Here is a 14,059-nt window from a genome sequence, read left to right on the forward strand (position 1 = left end):
ACAGTATTAAAATTGAGCGCTTTTCGTAGCACCTTGAAGCAGCCATGAAGACAAAATGAAACTTTGTTCAATCCGAACGAACTAGCCTTTGGTAGCTCATTCAGCTGCATATACAGCCACCAGAGACGATTTAAACCGAATAAATGCAAGAAATGTTTAAAACCTTTATATTTGACGCTAGTCACGAATAAGAGCAAGAGTGACGTCATATGGGCCAGGGCCAAAAGCATAGTTATCAGTGTTAGCTACACATCAAGATACAAGTGTACGATCAAACGGAACTGAAGGCCCCACTGCAATCACCCAGTCGTGTTTCATGGAGGTGGCTTAGATCGACGGTCGCCATTCGCACAAACAAGATTTTTTGACGTCACAGAGAAATGGCCGGAAAGTGGCTGGGGTGTTGCCTCTGCTTTATTTGTTTTCCTTGATTATTTGTTTAAAGTTTACGATAAAATTGCTATCATTGTTATCGAGACATCAGTCTTTTTAATGAACCAAACTTGTATTTTGTTTTCTTGGTCCCTTTAAGTGCAGGAATTTTGCGCGTGACAAGATAAATTGTTTGTAAAAGAAATTAGTCTGACGAAAAAACCACAAAGGGATTCCTTTTAATATTTTGTAAGGTTTACCAAGGGGTTAGAATTTACATGTTCAGGACGTAAGGTTTACCAAGGGGTTAGAATTTACATGTTCATGACGCAGTGAGTGCTCTCTTGGTAGACGATAATTATATCATGTCTTAAATAACCTTGCACGTGTGATGATTACTCAGTTTGCAGACTGCCATTTCGCAAAGCTAAACTTGTTCTTGTCTTGTCTATATGCTTGTTCGTTGTTTTTTGAAGTTTTAAAGTTTTTAACAGTTTCTTTTGGTAAGTGTCTCCGTTTTTACTTCAAAAGCTAAACTGCACGCCACTAAAAGTTTGTCCGGTACACCGCAGGAAGCGACATCTTTGTTAGACGGGCAAACGCAGTAGCCATCCCTGCGGGTCGTGCCTGTTCCTTGTGAAGACGCTGTGTTTAGAACTTCGCAGATGGCTCCATGATCGCTTTCATGCAGAATGTCGAGAACGAATATGTTGTGCAGCTCGTGCTGAAAAAGAAAATCAGAGGAAGTTTGGTTTAGAAGTCATATACAGTACGGCTGACCTCACGCAGCAACTTATTTGCATGCATTAAAGCATCCACGCAATTGTACTCAATTAAACAGAATCTGAGGGAGTCACTAAACATCTCTCCTCACCCCCGCCTACCCCGGTTAGTCAAGCGATTCTCTGAGTAGAATAATTTGCAAAGCATAATTTCCAACGCATAATTTACAACTGCTTCGAATCTGTTGTTTCGTTTACCTGTAACACGATATAAGCAATTTTCATTCAACAATAGTGCGTATACATTCCAGTGTTAGAATAATACAGTTCAAAGAAAATATAATTCAAATTAAAGTGATGCATAATGATTAGGCGGTGTGTCAAGGACAAGGCTCGCTTATACTCGGCCGTAATATTAGCGCACTTGCGCATACCGAAAATTACAACGTTCGACATCGAAACATTGTAATTAAGCTATGACATCGGAACGACATTTGCAGACTGATGTCATTAAGACTGATGTAAGACGTGTCCGCTCTTGGCGCGGTAACCTGGACTACATCGCAGTCTGTGGGCAGGTATTAGCCGCGTCGAAGGCAAACCTTTGCGGCATGTCTTGATTTTAAATAAGCCCAGCCACTGCTATGCGTATTTCACGGCTGTTCCCATGCTCAAGTTTGCTAGCCCACACAACCACCTATACAAACTGCCCGCACCCATACGCAATTTGCTCGAGCTTCTTATTTGCTTATTCTCTGCACATTCTCGAGTGGGCTACATTTGGAAGTCATTTAGCAAGCCAATTCAGAGGGCCGAAATCGTTTATTTTCCCCGCACCCTTGGAATTCGTATACGAGCCATGACTTCCTGCTTTACCTCCCGTTTCAACAAACAGCTCATTATAATGTGTCGATTCTCTTGGCAAAGTGATAATTAGTAGGGACTTGTTATATATAATAAAAGCTATTCCTGTAGTTATGGCCATAACCCATCAGTCAAGTCTTTCCAGCGAGGAAGCACGCAAGGTATAATTGGAGAACATACGCAGACGCGAGCGCTACACGCTACCGACACATTCGGAAATGGCCTTGGAGAACTACATAACCGTTTAAGCATTCCTCTACAAGGAATTTGCCTCGTCAATACAGTTAAGACGAGAACAAAGGCCCGCTACGGGCTACATATTTAGAAACTAAGTGCTCTAGTCATTGCTATGCCCCGTGCCACGGCGGTGTGCAATGAGCGAATTTGTGATGGGCGTTGCGTGGCCCAGCTGGCGCGACTGGCATTGCGAGTCGCCAACTGGTGAGCGAAGGAAATGTTGAGACATAACAAAGCCTTTCATAATTGAACCTGCAAGAGCGAGACAGGCATCGAAACAGCAACCCACGCGAGTCCCTCTATATGTACGATTTAATATTCTCCAAAAATAACATGAAATACTTATTGCTCCTTTCCTGAATTCAGTACAAAATGCGTGTGCGTGTGCGAGCGTGTGTGTGGCGTGTGGCTGTCTTCAGCACCACCATTACGGGAAAGAAAACCAAGCGGAAAGTCACGCATGAACGACCTAGCGATTATGTGATGTTACATAACCTTCAGAGAGACGGAATGCAGCACTGGTAGCAATATCTGTCGCCAATTTCTGCGACAGGTCTCCACAAATAGCTTATTTTTCTCCGAACTTTTCGTTTCTGTATTTATCATCTTCGCGCGTTATGGCCTCTTTTATGTTTTCTTTTTGCATCAAGCATGACCAAGGAAATGTCCTGCTTACGACACAGATAAAATTTACACTTTCTAACCACAGGTTGGTTGCCCTTTGCGGAGACCTTCCTTATAGCAGCGCTTCACAGCTGCATCGATTTGGCAGAATGGTGCAAAAGCTCAAGTACTTTACATTGCCAAATTATAGTGCTTGGACCTCGCGCAGTTTCAAAATACGCACACATATGACGACAAGTGTTCAGCACTCGACAAGCGAACGGTCATTCCACCTGCAGACGTCCAAGCTCTCGGCACGTGCATTTGCATCCTGCGCTCATAGCAGTGTGTCCGCCCCTCTTTCAAACGGCGGAGTGGAGGACCCGGCTCTTCACGTCAGTTTATTAAAGCGATAAAATTTTTCTGAAGAGCTGTTCTTATCGTATAATCCTTTATTGGGGCCGATAAATAAGAAAAATGACATAAAGGTGGGCGGGCTCTTTTTTAGTTCAGAAAGCCGCGGGTGATCAAACACTGCTGCTCTAGTCCGGGAGATCAGGCGTCCTTAACATAAAAAGAGCACGCTGAGCAAAGTGATTGCGTCACCTGAAATGTTTACAATCACTGAACTACCCTTTAAAACGCTGACGCGTGACCTTTTAAAAGAACTTATTGCTCGGCGCATTGCTTGCGGTCTAAAAACACGGCTTTTAGCGCGGGTGTAAGCCACCTTTCTGGAGTCTTTTGCACTCAGGTAGAAAGCATGTTTTGACGTATAATTGCATGCGAACGTATCCCGGACATCACGTCACTTCGACGGGTAACAACCACGCAAGAGGACACAAATAAGGGGCCGTTAGAATGGCAAACTCACAGGCAGGTAGCCAAGTAGAGAAGCGACGCTTTCTGACGTGTAGAGGATTTGCCCATTAAGCGACAACACAAGTAAGAAGCCCTCGAGCGACTGAAAAGGCACGCACACACACACAAAAAAAATCGTCAGACTATTTGTTAGAGCAAGGTAAAGGGAAGGCAGATTACCTCTGAACGATGTGCAAGCTGGCTTTAAAGGGCATGCGTACATGGGTACTTACTTCTAGCATCAGATGAGTAAACTCTTCGTTTGACAAGAACGAGGGCTTCCAGTTTTCCTGGCCTTCTTGAGCTTGATTTTGAATGTATACGTCTGCAAAGTTGAATTTCTCAGAAGCAAGGAAAGCGGCGACACAATTTTTAGGTTCACGGCATTTCGTTTCCCGAAATGTAAGCTGAAAGCTCGTCAGGTTTCGAGAAATCTTTCAAAGCGATGGAAGGGTGAGAAAATTTGCGAGAACGTTAGTCAAAAGGTAGCGTTCCTTCAGACATTTCGCTTGTGGATGTTGAAAAAGATATCCACTGAAAAGAACTAAAGGTATACGACAAAGTCACATTCTATTCTCGCTAAGCTGTTTTTATACCACGTAGCAGTCGTCCTCTACTTTCAACGTATCTATGTTTCATTCATTTTCGTCAGTATAAAATAAATGCGGATCATTTTTGTGTTATGCTCGGTGTACTGCCTCTATAGCCACGTAGGAGAATTACTTGGCGACCAGTACCAATGGACGATAATTTGGAAAATGCCTGCACTGGGAAAGATATTGCTATATCCCACTACAATGCCTTGCAAAATCCAATTACAGTATTTAGATGGGCGAGGGAGTACATGTCTCGATAGAGAGCTTTCAAGTCGTTTCGCTTTACATTTATAAAAAATAAACAGCAAACTTATCCATCAGTACGGTAAGTCAACCTTAATTATGTATGATAAGTATGATAAGACATGCACAGTTCTAGATCGAATTATGAAAAATACGCCAACAGCTATAAAAATTATGACCGTGACCCGCCATATGTCAAAATCCTTCTGAAAAATTAGTTAGTTTTAGCCGGCGGTTTCTGACGCTCCGCTCCCCTCCGATAGCAAGCGGGGGCGCCATTGCGCATGCGTGACGCGCTTTGCCACGAGCGGCATTCGCTACTGCCGCCCCGGTTGTGCTGAGCGGTCCGCCGGAAAACGGGCCGCCGGGAGCGAGCGGGCCGTCAAAAACGGCCAGCTAAAACTCTATTTTGATCCAGGACTTGGCAGGCTGGCTTTTTAAAAAGTCACCACGGTGGGCAAAACAAAATAAAGGAACCATGGTATTCACTGAAGCTGCAGCTGCAGAAGTTCAAGCGCTTACCATTATGTGCCCTAAGAAAGGCAATGGTGGAACGCAGCACAGTGGATTTATCCATCTTCCTCGAGCTAGTCGAGACCATGGAGCAGAGTTCGTTGATCAGCATGTTGAACTGGTCGCGTCTTTTCTTTTCGCTGAGGTTTCGTGACTTCCTACGCATGCGCGTGCAACGTCAGCAAGAACACAGCGTTGACACTTTCACTAATACAAATACTCACAGCACGTGCAAAGCTTGTATTCAATCTCCCGCTCAATTTGTTCGTTAGTACGCTCGAGAGATAAAGCATTGTTGTAAGTCGGGTTCAAACTTTCGGGTTCCAACCTTCTGGCTAAAACCTTTAGCCTGGCTGGTTTCACTGATGTGCGCGCGTTTAAGCTATATGTGTTCTTTCTTTACCTATAAATCTCAATTAGAACTAGTGCTCGTCCGTGCCGTTTCCTTTTGGCCGTTTCTCGTCCAATATTTGTTCACTTTGCATTAACTAGCCTCAAATATCCACTAGCGTGTTGTTTGACCTTTTTCCCAGGGAAAGCAGCAACTCATGTGTTAATCGTGTCAACATCTGCCGAATTCCGTCTGCTTGCTGTGGCTTCCTTCGTATCTAATCTTCTGTAGTTAACTGAAGCTTGAAAATTCGTTTTCCGCGTCGTCTGTGGTAAACTTGACAACTGTTCCATTTTACACCCGGTTGCTTCAGCGCCAGCGCTCGTCTTCCTTTTGCACAACGAGATGAGTCATTTCCATTTGATCACCGTACGAAAATTACGACATGTTTAGTTTTGTTTTTATTCGGCTTCTCTGCAGTATTCAAGGGACTCTGCAACAATTCCGATAAACGTTTTCACTCTTTCGTTCGCGTTTGGAAGAACTGCGAAACCTATAGTTATCGCCAGTACGCAGGGGCACAGCGTGGTTCGCTCGCTGCAGCAGATACGCCTTCCGTTTCTGGTTTGCTTTTGTGGCTTTCTTTTTGAAGTGGCTATCGAATGCGTTCATTGATGCAGCTGTACGAAAGCCGGCCAATAGCCGCTACACCTCCGTAATGACGTAGTTCCAGCGGTCGAAGAACGCCAAGACCAGGAAAGACAGAAAAAAACTTTTGAGCAAGTTTCCAAGTTATCTGATGGGCATAAACAGCAGCAATTCTTGGTTGAGGTACTGTAACCTCCCAAATTCTTAATAATATAGCGGGGGCGACGACCGACCGGCGTGTTAGCGCCTTACCACGGTACTCAGCAGCGAAATAGGCGAGAGTACGCGCACGCGCATAGGGCTATCTGCTGTATGAGTGTCGTCTGCTACGCTGTTTCCTTGAGAGTGGTACACCCCCTACCACTGCATCTGAATGACTTTGTGCCCCACGCTGCTTAGCTACCTTTGGTGGTAGCGAAACAGCCTTGAAAGATAAGAAAAAACGGGGGGTGTGTTGCTCTGAGAAGAACAGCGCAGCAGACGACGCTCCCGCAACAGATAGTTCTATGCGCGCGCGCGTATACCTTCGCCTATTTTGCCGGCGAACACCGTGATAAGGCGTTGACATGTCGATCGGTCATCGCTCCCGCTATATTTTTAAAAATTTGGGAGGCTGTACTTCTTTGCGACTCCCTAATCTAAGTACTCGATGTGTGGCTGACTACGTACTGCAAGCATTTAGTATTTCGAAAAAAGTTGCGAAAGTGTTGCAGGGGCCCTTTAAAAGCAGGAGCAATACATTCCATATAACTATATAATAATTCAATAAAAATTCAGTGCAAAGTAACCTAACAAATCCAGTTAACTAAGACGTGAATACAAAGCAGCAAAAAAACTCGAATGTTATTACCAGTCTTTAACCGGGAAGGTTACAGCTTATTCTCAATCATGTTCTAACTTGGGCTTCAAGTCGTCTTGATCGCAGTTGTCGGGTGTTTTTGTACTTCCCGTCGCTCAGGTGGTTTTACCGTCCATCTAATTTCTAGGTTATCGTTACTACCGCATACTTTGCGGACTAGGGATCTCAGCGAAGTTGTTGCCACTTATTCTGACGCTGTTGTCAAAGCGTCCCGGCCAGCAGCTTGCGTGATTGATTGATTGATTGATTGATTGATTGATTGATTGATTGATTGATTGATTGATTGATTGATTGATTGATTGATTGATTGATTGATTGATTGATTGATTGATTGATTGATTGATTGATTGCATTTAAACTCACCGCTTTGTCTCATCTTTTTCGTCCAGATCACTCTCATCCGCAGCACTGAAAAAAGTTTACAAAAGCTTACGCAAAATAGTCTAACAATCATTTATCAACTTCAGAGTATTTCAAAGTATTATTTGCTTCGCTACACGAAACTTCGTGGGTAAAATCATATTTCGGCACCCCTTTTTTACGCTTACCTACACTTACCGAAAGTGCATGAAAGATCTGTCCAATAGCAGGATTTTCTCTGACGCGTAAAAGTGCAGAATGATGGCGGCGATTCATGAACAAGGAGATTGTATATTTTGAAACGGAACTGTGAGTTGTTCGCTGCATGCGAAAAAGTTGTTTGATGGAGGTGCCGTTGACCACTTATACAAACGAATGCGTCATTCGTCTTTTCGTTATGTTCAGGGCGAGTTTCAGAACCCCTTTAAGGCACTAAAGGTCCAATGACTGCCACTACAGTTTTTCTTGTACGTCCGTCGTTTGCGGGGAGCTCATCATAAGTGCTTTCTACGCCGTGTGCGCTGGTGGCGAAGAATACCAGTAGCTCAATATCTTTTTCTCAGACAACGGCCGGTAAGAGTGCAGGTTGCACTCGGTTCCCGAAAGCGCCTCCTTTCAGATGAAAAACCGGGGCGTTCGCGTAAAAGATGGGTGGCCTTCCACATGGCACAGGCTTCATACACCAGTATCGCTACCACGACAATGAAGCAGGACTTTGTGCCATTTTGGTGTTCGCAGTGTTTGCTCAGGCAAGCGCTGTTGTCGATATCTCCAGCTTCCACCCTATATTCCTCGAGACGCACGGGGGCGATCAGCAGGGACACACACAACGTCAGGTTCAGGGAGCCGTGAGGGTTGCCTAGAATGCGTTCTGGGTGTCAATGGTCACGTAAATTGACAAAGGGCGATCTTAAGCTACAGCAATATTCGTTGCCATTGGTGTGCACCACGGCAGGCTAAAACAGTTCGCAAGAGCCTCCTTTTCTGCTCCATGAAGTGTCTGAATATTCGTCTGGCACGTACGAGGAAGGACAGGCATGCTGTACCGCACAGAGCCCGAGAAAAAAACACGTTCTGTAACGTTGACTTCAAAGGCACTCCCCACAACTTGAAGCCAATGAACGGTAGATAATTGGCCACCGTAAGGTGCATTTTAAGTGCAATGCACTTCTTAAGCGACCCTGAACCTGCGTCCACCGGCGATGTCCGCGCACGTGGAGATGGGCGCGCGCAGCCTGGCCGCTGACATGGCACATACCCACGTGGGGGATTGGCCATGAATCTCCTCGTCTTCCTTGGCAACGGGGGGAGATGGGCGCGCGCTGCCTGGCCGCTGGCATGGCACATACCCACGTGGGGGATTGGCCAAGAATCGGGCGTGAGAAGGGCTAATGCACCCGCTTAAAGGAGTACTCACACGAAATTTCAAAGCTGAGATCCGCTCTAGCAATCAAGTACAACGACAACACAAATACTAGGTGTCTGTGAATAAATGCATCTTTCTTTCTTTGTAGTTGTGTGTGTGTGTGTGATCTCTCTTTCGCGAACATTACCGAACCGCGCAAATTCAACTCGTTAATTCGCACTTTCACATTCTTCCCCTCGGGGAAATGCGGGGAATTTTTCTTCACAAACACCCGTGGGATCTCCAGAAAGGTTCTTGTCACCAACTACGCCGAGAAACTTGTGATTTTTACAGCGGAGCTGCATATGGCCAGGCTATACCGTAGAATTTTCGTGTCCTCTCACATAACTTTCAGAGGCTCCACGTGTCTTTAAAACGCCAGGCGTTCCATATAACAAGCTCTGAAGCGGGAGTAGCGAAAGTGGCCGTCTACGCCAGTACCGCAGATGGCGTAAGGAAGCTGGAGAACGTATCCAAACGAGCTTACAGACCGGCAGCGAAATTCACCGTCATCGGCAAGTCTCCCAATACACTTTGACATGAACGAGCAGCGGCGCAACGCCAGGAGACAGAAGCCATTCGATTTGAAAGCGTCAAGTGGAAGCGGATCGCGAAGCAAATCGTGTCAAGGGGCGAAGGAACGAAGCCTTCCCATGACGTGGGACGGAAGAGAAGTGTCTAAGGCATTTAAGTTGCACATTGATGCTTTCGCATTCAGAACACTTAATAAGCACTTAGGTGTCCGCGGACTGTCCACGGTCCAAGGATCAGTTGCGATGACACCACGCCATGAAGACGTAGTTGGCGATTTAGGTGTTGATTTATTGGGAGCAAAAGAGAGTTATGCGCGTTTTGTTTTGCAGACATTTGACTTGCTATGGCACCCCGATCCGGCCACACCGACCACTCAGCGGCGTAGTCTCCACATTTGAGATTATCCAAGAATGTGTCTGCAGTAACGAACATGCCAATCAGTATATATGACAGCGTCGGGAGAGCCATTGTGGCTGTTATTAATTAATGGCAACGACTTTACAATTTCGTGGTCGTGCACAGTCGCACGGCGGAATGGCTTGAATTTTTTACAGCGAAGCTGTTCATGGCCAGGGTTCCGTGTATTCTTGTTCTTCGTCAGAAGAACCGCTGTGCACCCTCCCTTTGTCCACGCTCCCAGCACGGGCATGGCTAGTGTCATCCGGCTCCCCAATGGGCAGGTAGTCGTCCACGCTGGAACACAATTTCGAGTCTCCACGCGTCTTTAAAGCGCGAGGTGCTCCACAGAGCAAGAATTCCCTGTGTGTGTGCGCGTTCGTTTGCTTGCATGCTTTCGTGCCTTTACTTCGGTTCGCACTTGCTTTAGCTGGAAAGGTCTCCCAAGGATTTGCCGCTTTGCTCCCGCCGTCAGCCACGTCTATATTCGCACCACCCTTTCTTTATCGTCGCACCAAGCGCTCGTAGACCTAGTTTTCTTTCCTTCCATTCACCCATAATGCCGGGTACGACGCCGGGTGGCGCGCACGTCGTAACGTCCGGCGTGTCTAGTTTCGTCCGGCTTATCGGGGCAGCAGCATTAGTCCACATGAATGATGGAAAGCTACCTGTTGAAAATCACCTGTTAATACTTCTCCACAGTACAGCGAAAGCGGTAGGGTCCTGTGAAGCGTTAGCGGAACTTCTAAAAGGCTATATACTGCCCCTATAGCATAAATGTGTATACACGCCCCCCTTAATACAGTTTATTTACGCGGTCCCCCATAGTTTTAGGCTAGGAGCATGCTGTCTTCTGACCTGCCCCCCTACCCATAAAACATTAACCGCACTCCTAATGCGGCATTCACCTCCAATCTATGTATACGGTGAACTTTTAGAGTCGACCTCTTTACCCTTTGATAGTCATCTCTCTCTCCCTCTCCCTCTCGTAAACCAAAGAATTAGTGTACTCCCTGATGCCGTTGTACGCCAATACGCCCTGCAGAAAAGCCAACTTTCTCTGACGATGATCGTGAAGAATGATCATGGGTGAAGCGGAAGAAAAGAACACTTCCCGTGGGCGGAATCGAACCTACGTCCCTCTAGCTATGAAGGCGGCGTCGATCTGATCGCTCCATTTCGACATGGTCGAAGCGAACGCCAAGTACCAGGTACCGATTCGCGCCGTACACCCCAAACCCGAACGTTAGGCCTACGGAGTGCGCAACCGAGCGTTGCTGTGGGTATTCTACGGAAGTAATGCGTACTTCCAGAGTAGCACATACTCGCAGTATGGGATAAGCCAACCGGAGAATTCACCACGAGAAAGCTTCACGTTCAACTATCGTTGTCGTTAGACGGACAGGTGCATTATTATTTTTTTACCATGTACATAGCTTTAAAGGAAGGCTTCGACAGTAACCGAAACGCAGTTCTCGCGGAAAGCTATTCGCGACCAGGCGACACAATACGCGAATTACAGACTTTCATTTACAAGAACCGTGTTGTTTACAGTTTGAGCGCCCATCTTATGGTCCATGTTTATAATAGGGAAATAGGGAAAAATATTAATCCGAACTACCCCACATTTAAAATATTTGTAACCTTCTCTCTGCATAAAGACATGCTCCTCTAAGGTTGACTCTAAAACGTATTATCATTAGGCATCGTACTATGCGCCTAATGTATAATTGGCAGCTCCTACTAGAAAAAAATGCTATATTGGCGCTGAGAAATAGTGATGAGTCGATAAAAATCAAAGGACTGCATGCGTCTGCGCGTGCACGTGCGTGCGTGCGTGCGCGCGTGCGTGTGCGTGCGTGCGTGGGAGCGTGCATGTGTGCGTGCGCGTGTGCGCGCGTTTGTGTGTGTGCGTTTGTGTGTGTGCCTGCGTGTGTGCGTGTGCGTGTGCGTGCACGTGTGTGCGTGTTTGCGTATGTGTGCATGTGTGTGTGTGCACGTCCGTGTGTGTGTGCGTGTGCGTGTGCCTGTGTGTGCATTTGTGTGCACGTGCGTGTGTGCGTGAGCGTGCGTGTGCGTGTGTGTGGTCGTATGTATGTGTGCGTGCGCGTGCGTGCGTGTGCGTGTGTGTAAGCACGTGCGTGTGCGTGTGTGTGCATGTCCGTGTGTGTGCATGTCCGTGTGTGTGCACGTTGTGTGTGTGTGCTCGCCTGAGTGCTCACCTGTGTGCTCGCCTGTGTGTGCATGTGTGTGTCCGTGTGTGCGCGTGCACGTGCGTGCGTGCATGCAGGTATGTGTGCGTATGTGTGCACGTGCGTGCGTGTGCGTGGGCGTGTGTGTTCGTGTGTGTGAGCATGTGCGTGTTCGTGCGTGCGTGCGTGTGTGCGTGTATGTGCACGTGCGTGCGTGCGTGCGCGCGTGTGTGCACGTGCGTGTGCAAGTGTGTGTGCATGTGTGTGTGCGTGTGTGCGCGTGTGTGTGCCTGTGTGTGCATGTGTCTGTGCGCGTGTCTGCACGTGTGTGCATGCGTGTGCGTGTGTGTGCGCACGTCTGTGTGCACGTGCGTGTGCGTGCACGTGCGTGCGTGTGTGCGAGTGGGTGTGCGTCTGTGTGCACGTGCGTGTACGTACGTGCGTGCGTGTGTTCGAGTGGGTGTGCGTGGGTGTGCGTGCGCGTGCGTGCGTGTGCGTGTGCGTTTGTGTGTGCGAGTGCGTGTGTGTGTCTGTGTGCGTGCGTGTGTGTGTGTGTGAACGTGCGTATATGTACTTGTGTGCACGTGCGCGTGTGTGGGTGTGTGTGAGCGTGTGCGTGTGCCCATGTGTGCATGTGTGTGCACGTGCGTGCGTGCGTGTCTGTAAGCGTGTGTGTGTGCGTGTGTGCACGTGCGTGCGTGTGTGCGTGGGCGCGTGTGTTTTCGTGTGTGTGTGAGCATGTGCAGTTTGTGCGTGCGTGCCTACGCGTGTGCGTGTGTGTGTGCCTGTTTGCACGTGCGTGCATGTGTGCGTGTGCAAGTGTGTGTGCACGTATGTGTGCGTGTGTGCACGTCCGTGTGTATGTGCCTGTGTGTGCGCGCGCCTGTGTGTGTGCACGTGCGTCATGTGCTTGCGCACGCCTGTGTGCACGTGCGTGTGTGTGCGTGTGTGTGCCCGTGCGTGTACGTACGTGCATGCGTGTGTGCGAGTGTGTGTGCGTGCGTGCGTGTGTGCGTGTGTGTGTGCACGTGCGTGTGTGTGCGTGTGTGTTTGCGAGCGTGTGTGTGTGTGTGCACGTCCGTGTGTGTGAGCGTGTGCGTGTGCCCGTGTGTGCATGTGCGTGCGTGTGTGTGCACGTGCGTGCGTGCGTGTGCGTGTGTCCATGTGCGTGCACGTGTGTACGTGCGTGCAGGTATGTGCGCGTGTGTGGGCACGTGCGTGTGTGTACACTTGCGTGCGTGTGTGCGTGCTTTGCCGTGTGTGTGTTCGTGCGTGCATGTGCGTGCGTGCCTGCATGTATGTGTGTGTGGGCGTGGGCGTGTGTGTTCATGTGTGTGCACGTGCGTGTGTGCATATGGGCGTGTGTGTGCCCGTGTGAGTGAGTGTATGTGCGTGTGTGTGTACGTGCGTGTGTGTGCGTCTGTGCGTCTATGTTCACGTGCGTGTGTGTGCACGTGTGTGAGTGTGTGTGTGTGTGCACGGGCGTGCGAGTGTGCGTGTGTGTGCGTGCACGTGCGTGTGTGTGCGTGCGCGTGTGTGCGTGCACGTGTGTGTGTATGTGCACGTGCGTGTGCGTGTGCACGTGCGTGTGTTTGTGCACGTGCGTGTGCATGTGTGCATGTGCGTGTGTGTAAGTGTGTGTGTGCGTGTGTGCCCCGAACGGAAACGCACCCATCATCACCCCTATCGTCGTATGTGCTTGACTAATCCTTCGGGTGGGGCAATATTACTGTACTTTCTTTTGCCGCTGTTCAGCACAAGTTAATTGTTCCTGCACCCTTCATATACTTCCATGTCTCACCGGCGCTATGGCCCTTTTATAACAGCCCCTTTGATGTTTTATTATCTGCCCAAAATGTCTGTACCTACCCTCCATAGCACCGGTTTCGGAAAACTTATAAGCCTGATTTTGCCGAATTCGGCCCACTTCGCCGTCTCCTACGCATGTAAGAAGCACTGGCTGTGGAGCCCAGATTCCTCGAAGTACCGGCATGCCACGCATTACATGTATCCACCGGTAAACAGTTTGGCAATTACGCGTCCCTATGCCACCCGAGTCTTTGCCATGGTGTGTATTTATGCCGCCATGGCTATTCTTTAAAGCCGCGCGGGTCATATAAGAAGCGATTAAATTTCGTGGGTTCGCGAAAACGAAAAAATAGAGAAAAAACAGCCGTGTTTCCTTACTCGCAGGAACCCATACGAGAGGAAAGGCGCTGAAGCTCAGTTTCTAATCTGCATTTGAACAGGAAACCGCAATAACAATCTGGCATCACAAACGAAAACAGCAATCGACAAGTATGCGCACACACCCACAATATGA

The 14,059-nt window shown here is 48.1% G+C and overlaps 1 protein-coding gene across 1 annotated transcript in view; it reads right to left on the reverse strand.

Moving 5' to 3' along the window:
- The window catches only part of LOC144174479 (circadian locomoter output cycles protein kaput-like), a 47,383-nt gene that overhangs the window by 12,413 nt on the left and 20,911 nt on the right, over nt 1-14,059 (reverse strand). The window contains exons 2-6 of the mRNA XM_077703192.1: nt 7,213-7,257; nt 5,021-5,169; nt 3,893-3,984; nt 3,673-3,762; nt 981-1,096 (exon numbers count right to left, since the gene is read on the reverse strand). Coding sequence (XP_077559318.1) covers nt 981-1,096; nt 3,673-3,762; nt 3,893-3,984; nt 5,021-5,169; nt 7,213-7,257 — 492 coding nt within the window. The remainder of the gene's footprint in view (nt 1-980; nt 1,097-3,672; nt 3,763-3,892; nt 3,985-5,020; nt 5,170-7,212; nt 7,258-14,059) is intronic.

This window comes from Haemaphysalis longicornis, unplaced genomic scaffold (genome assembly GCF_048455015.1).
Source record: "Haemaphysalis longicornis isolate Haplotype H1 unplaced genomic scaffold, Haemaphysalis longicornis Haplotype H1 scaffold_3, whole genome shotgun sequence".
NCBI classification, from domain to species: Eukaryota; Metazoa; Arthropoda; class Arachnida; order Ixodida; family Ixodidae; genus Haemaphysalis; species Haemaphysalis longicornis.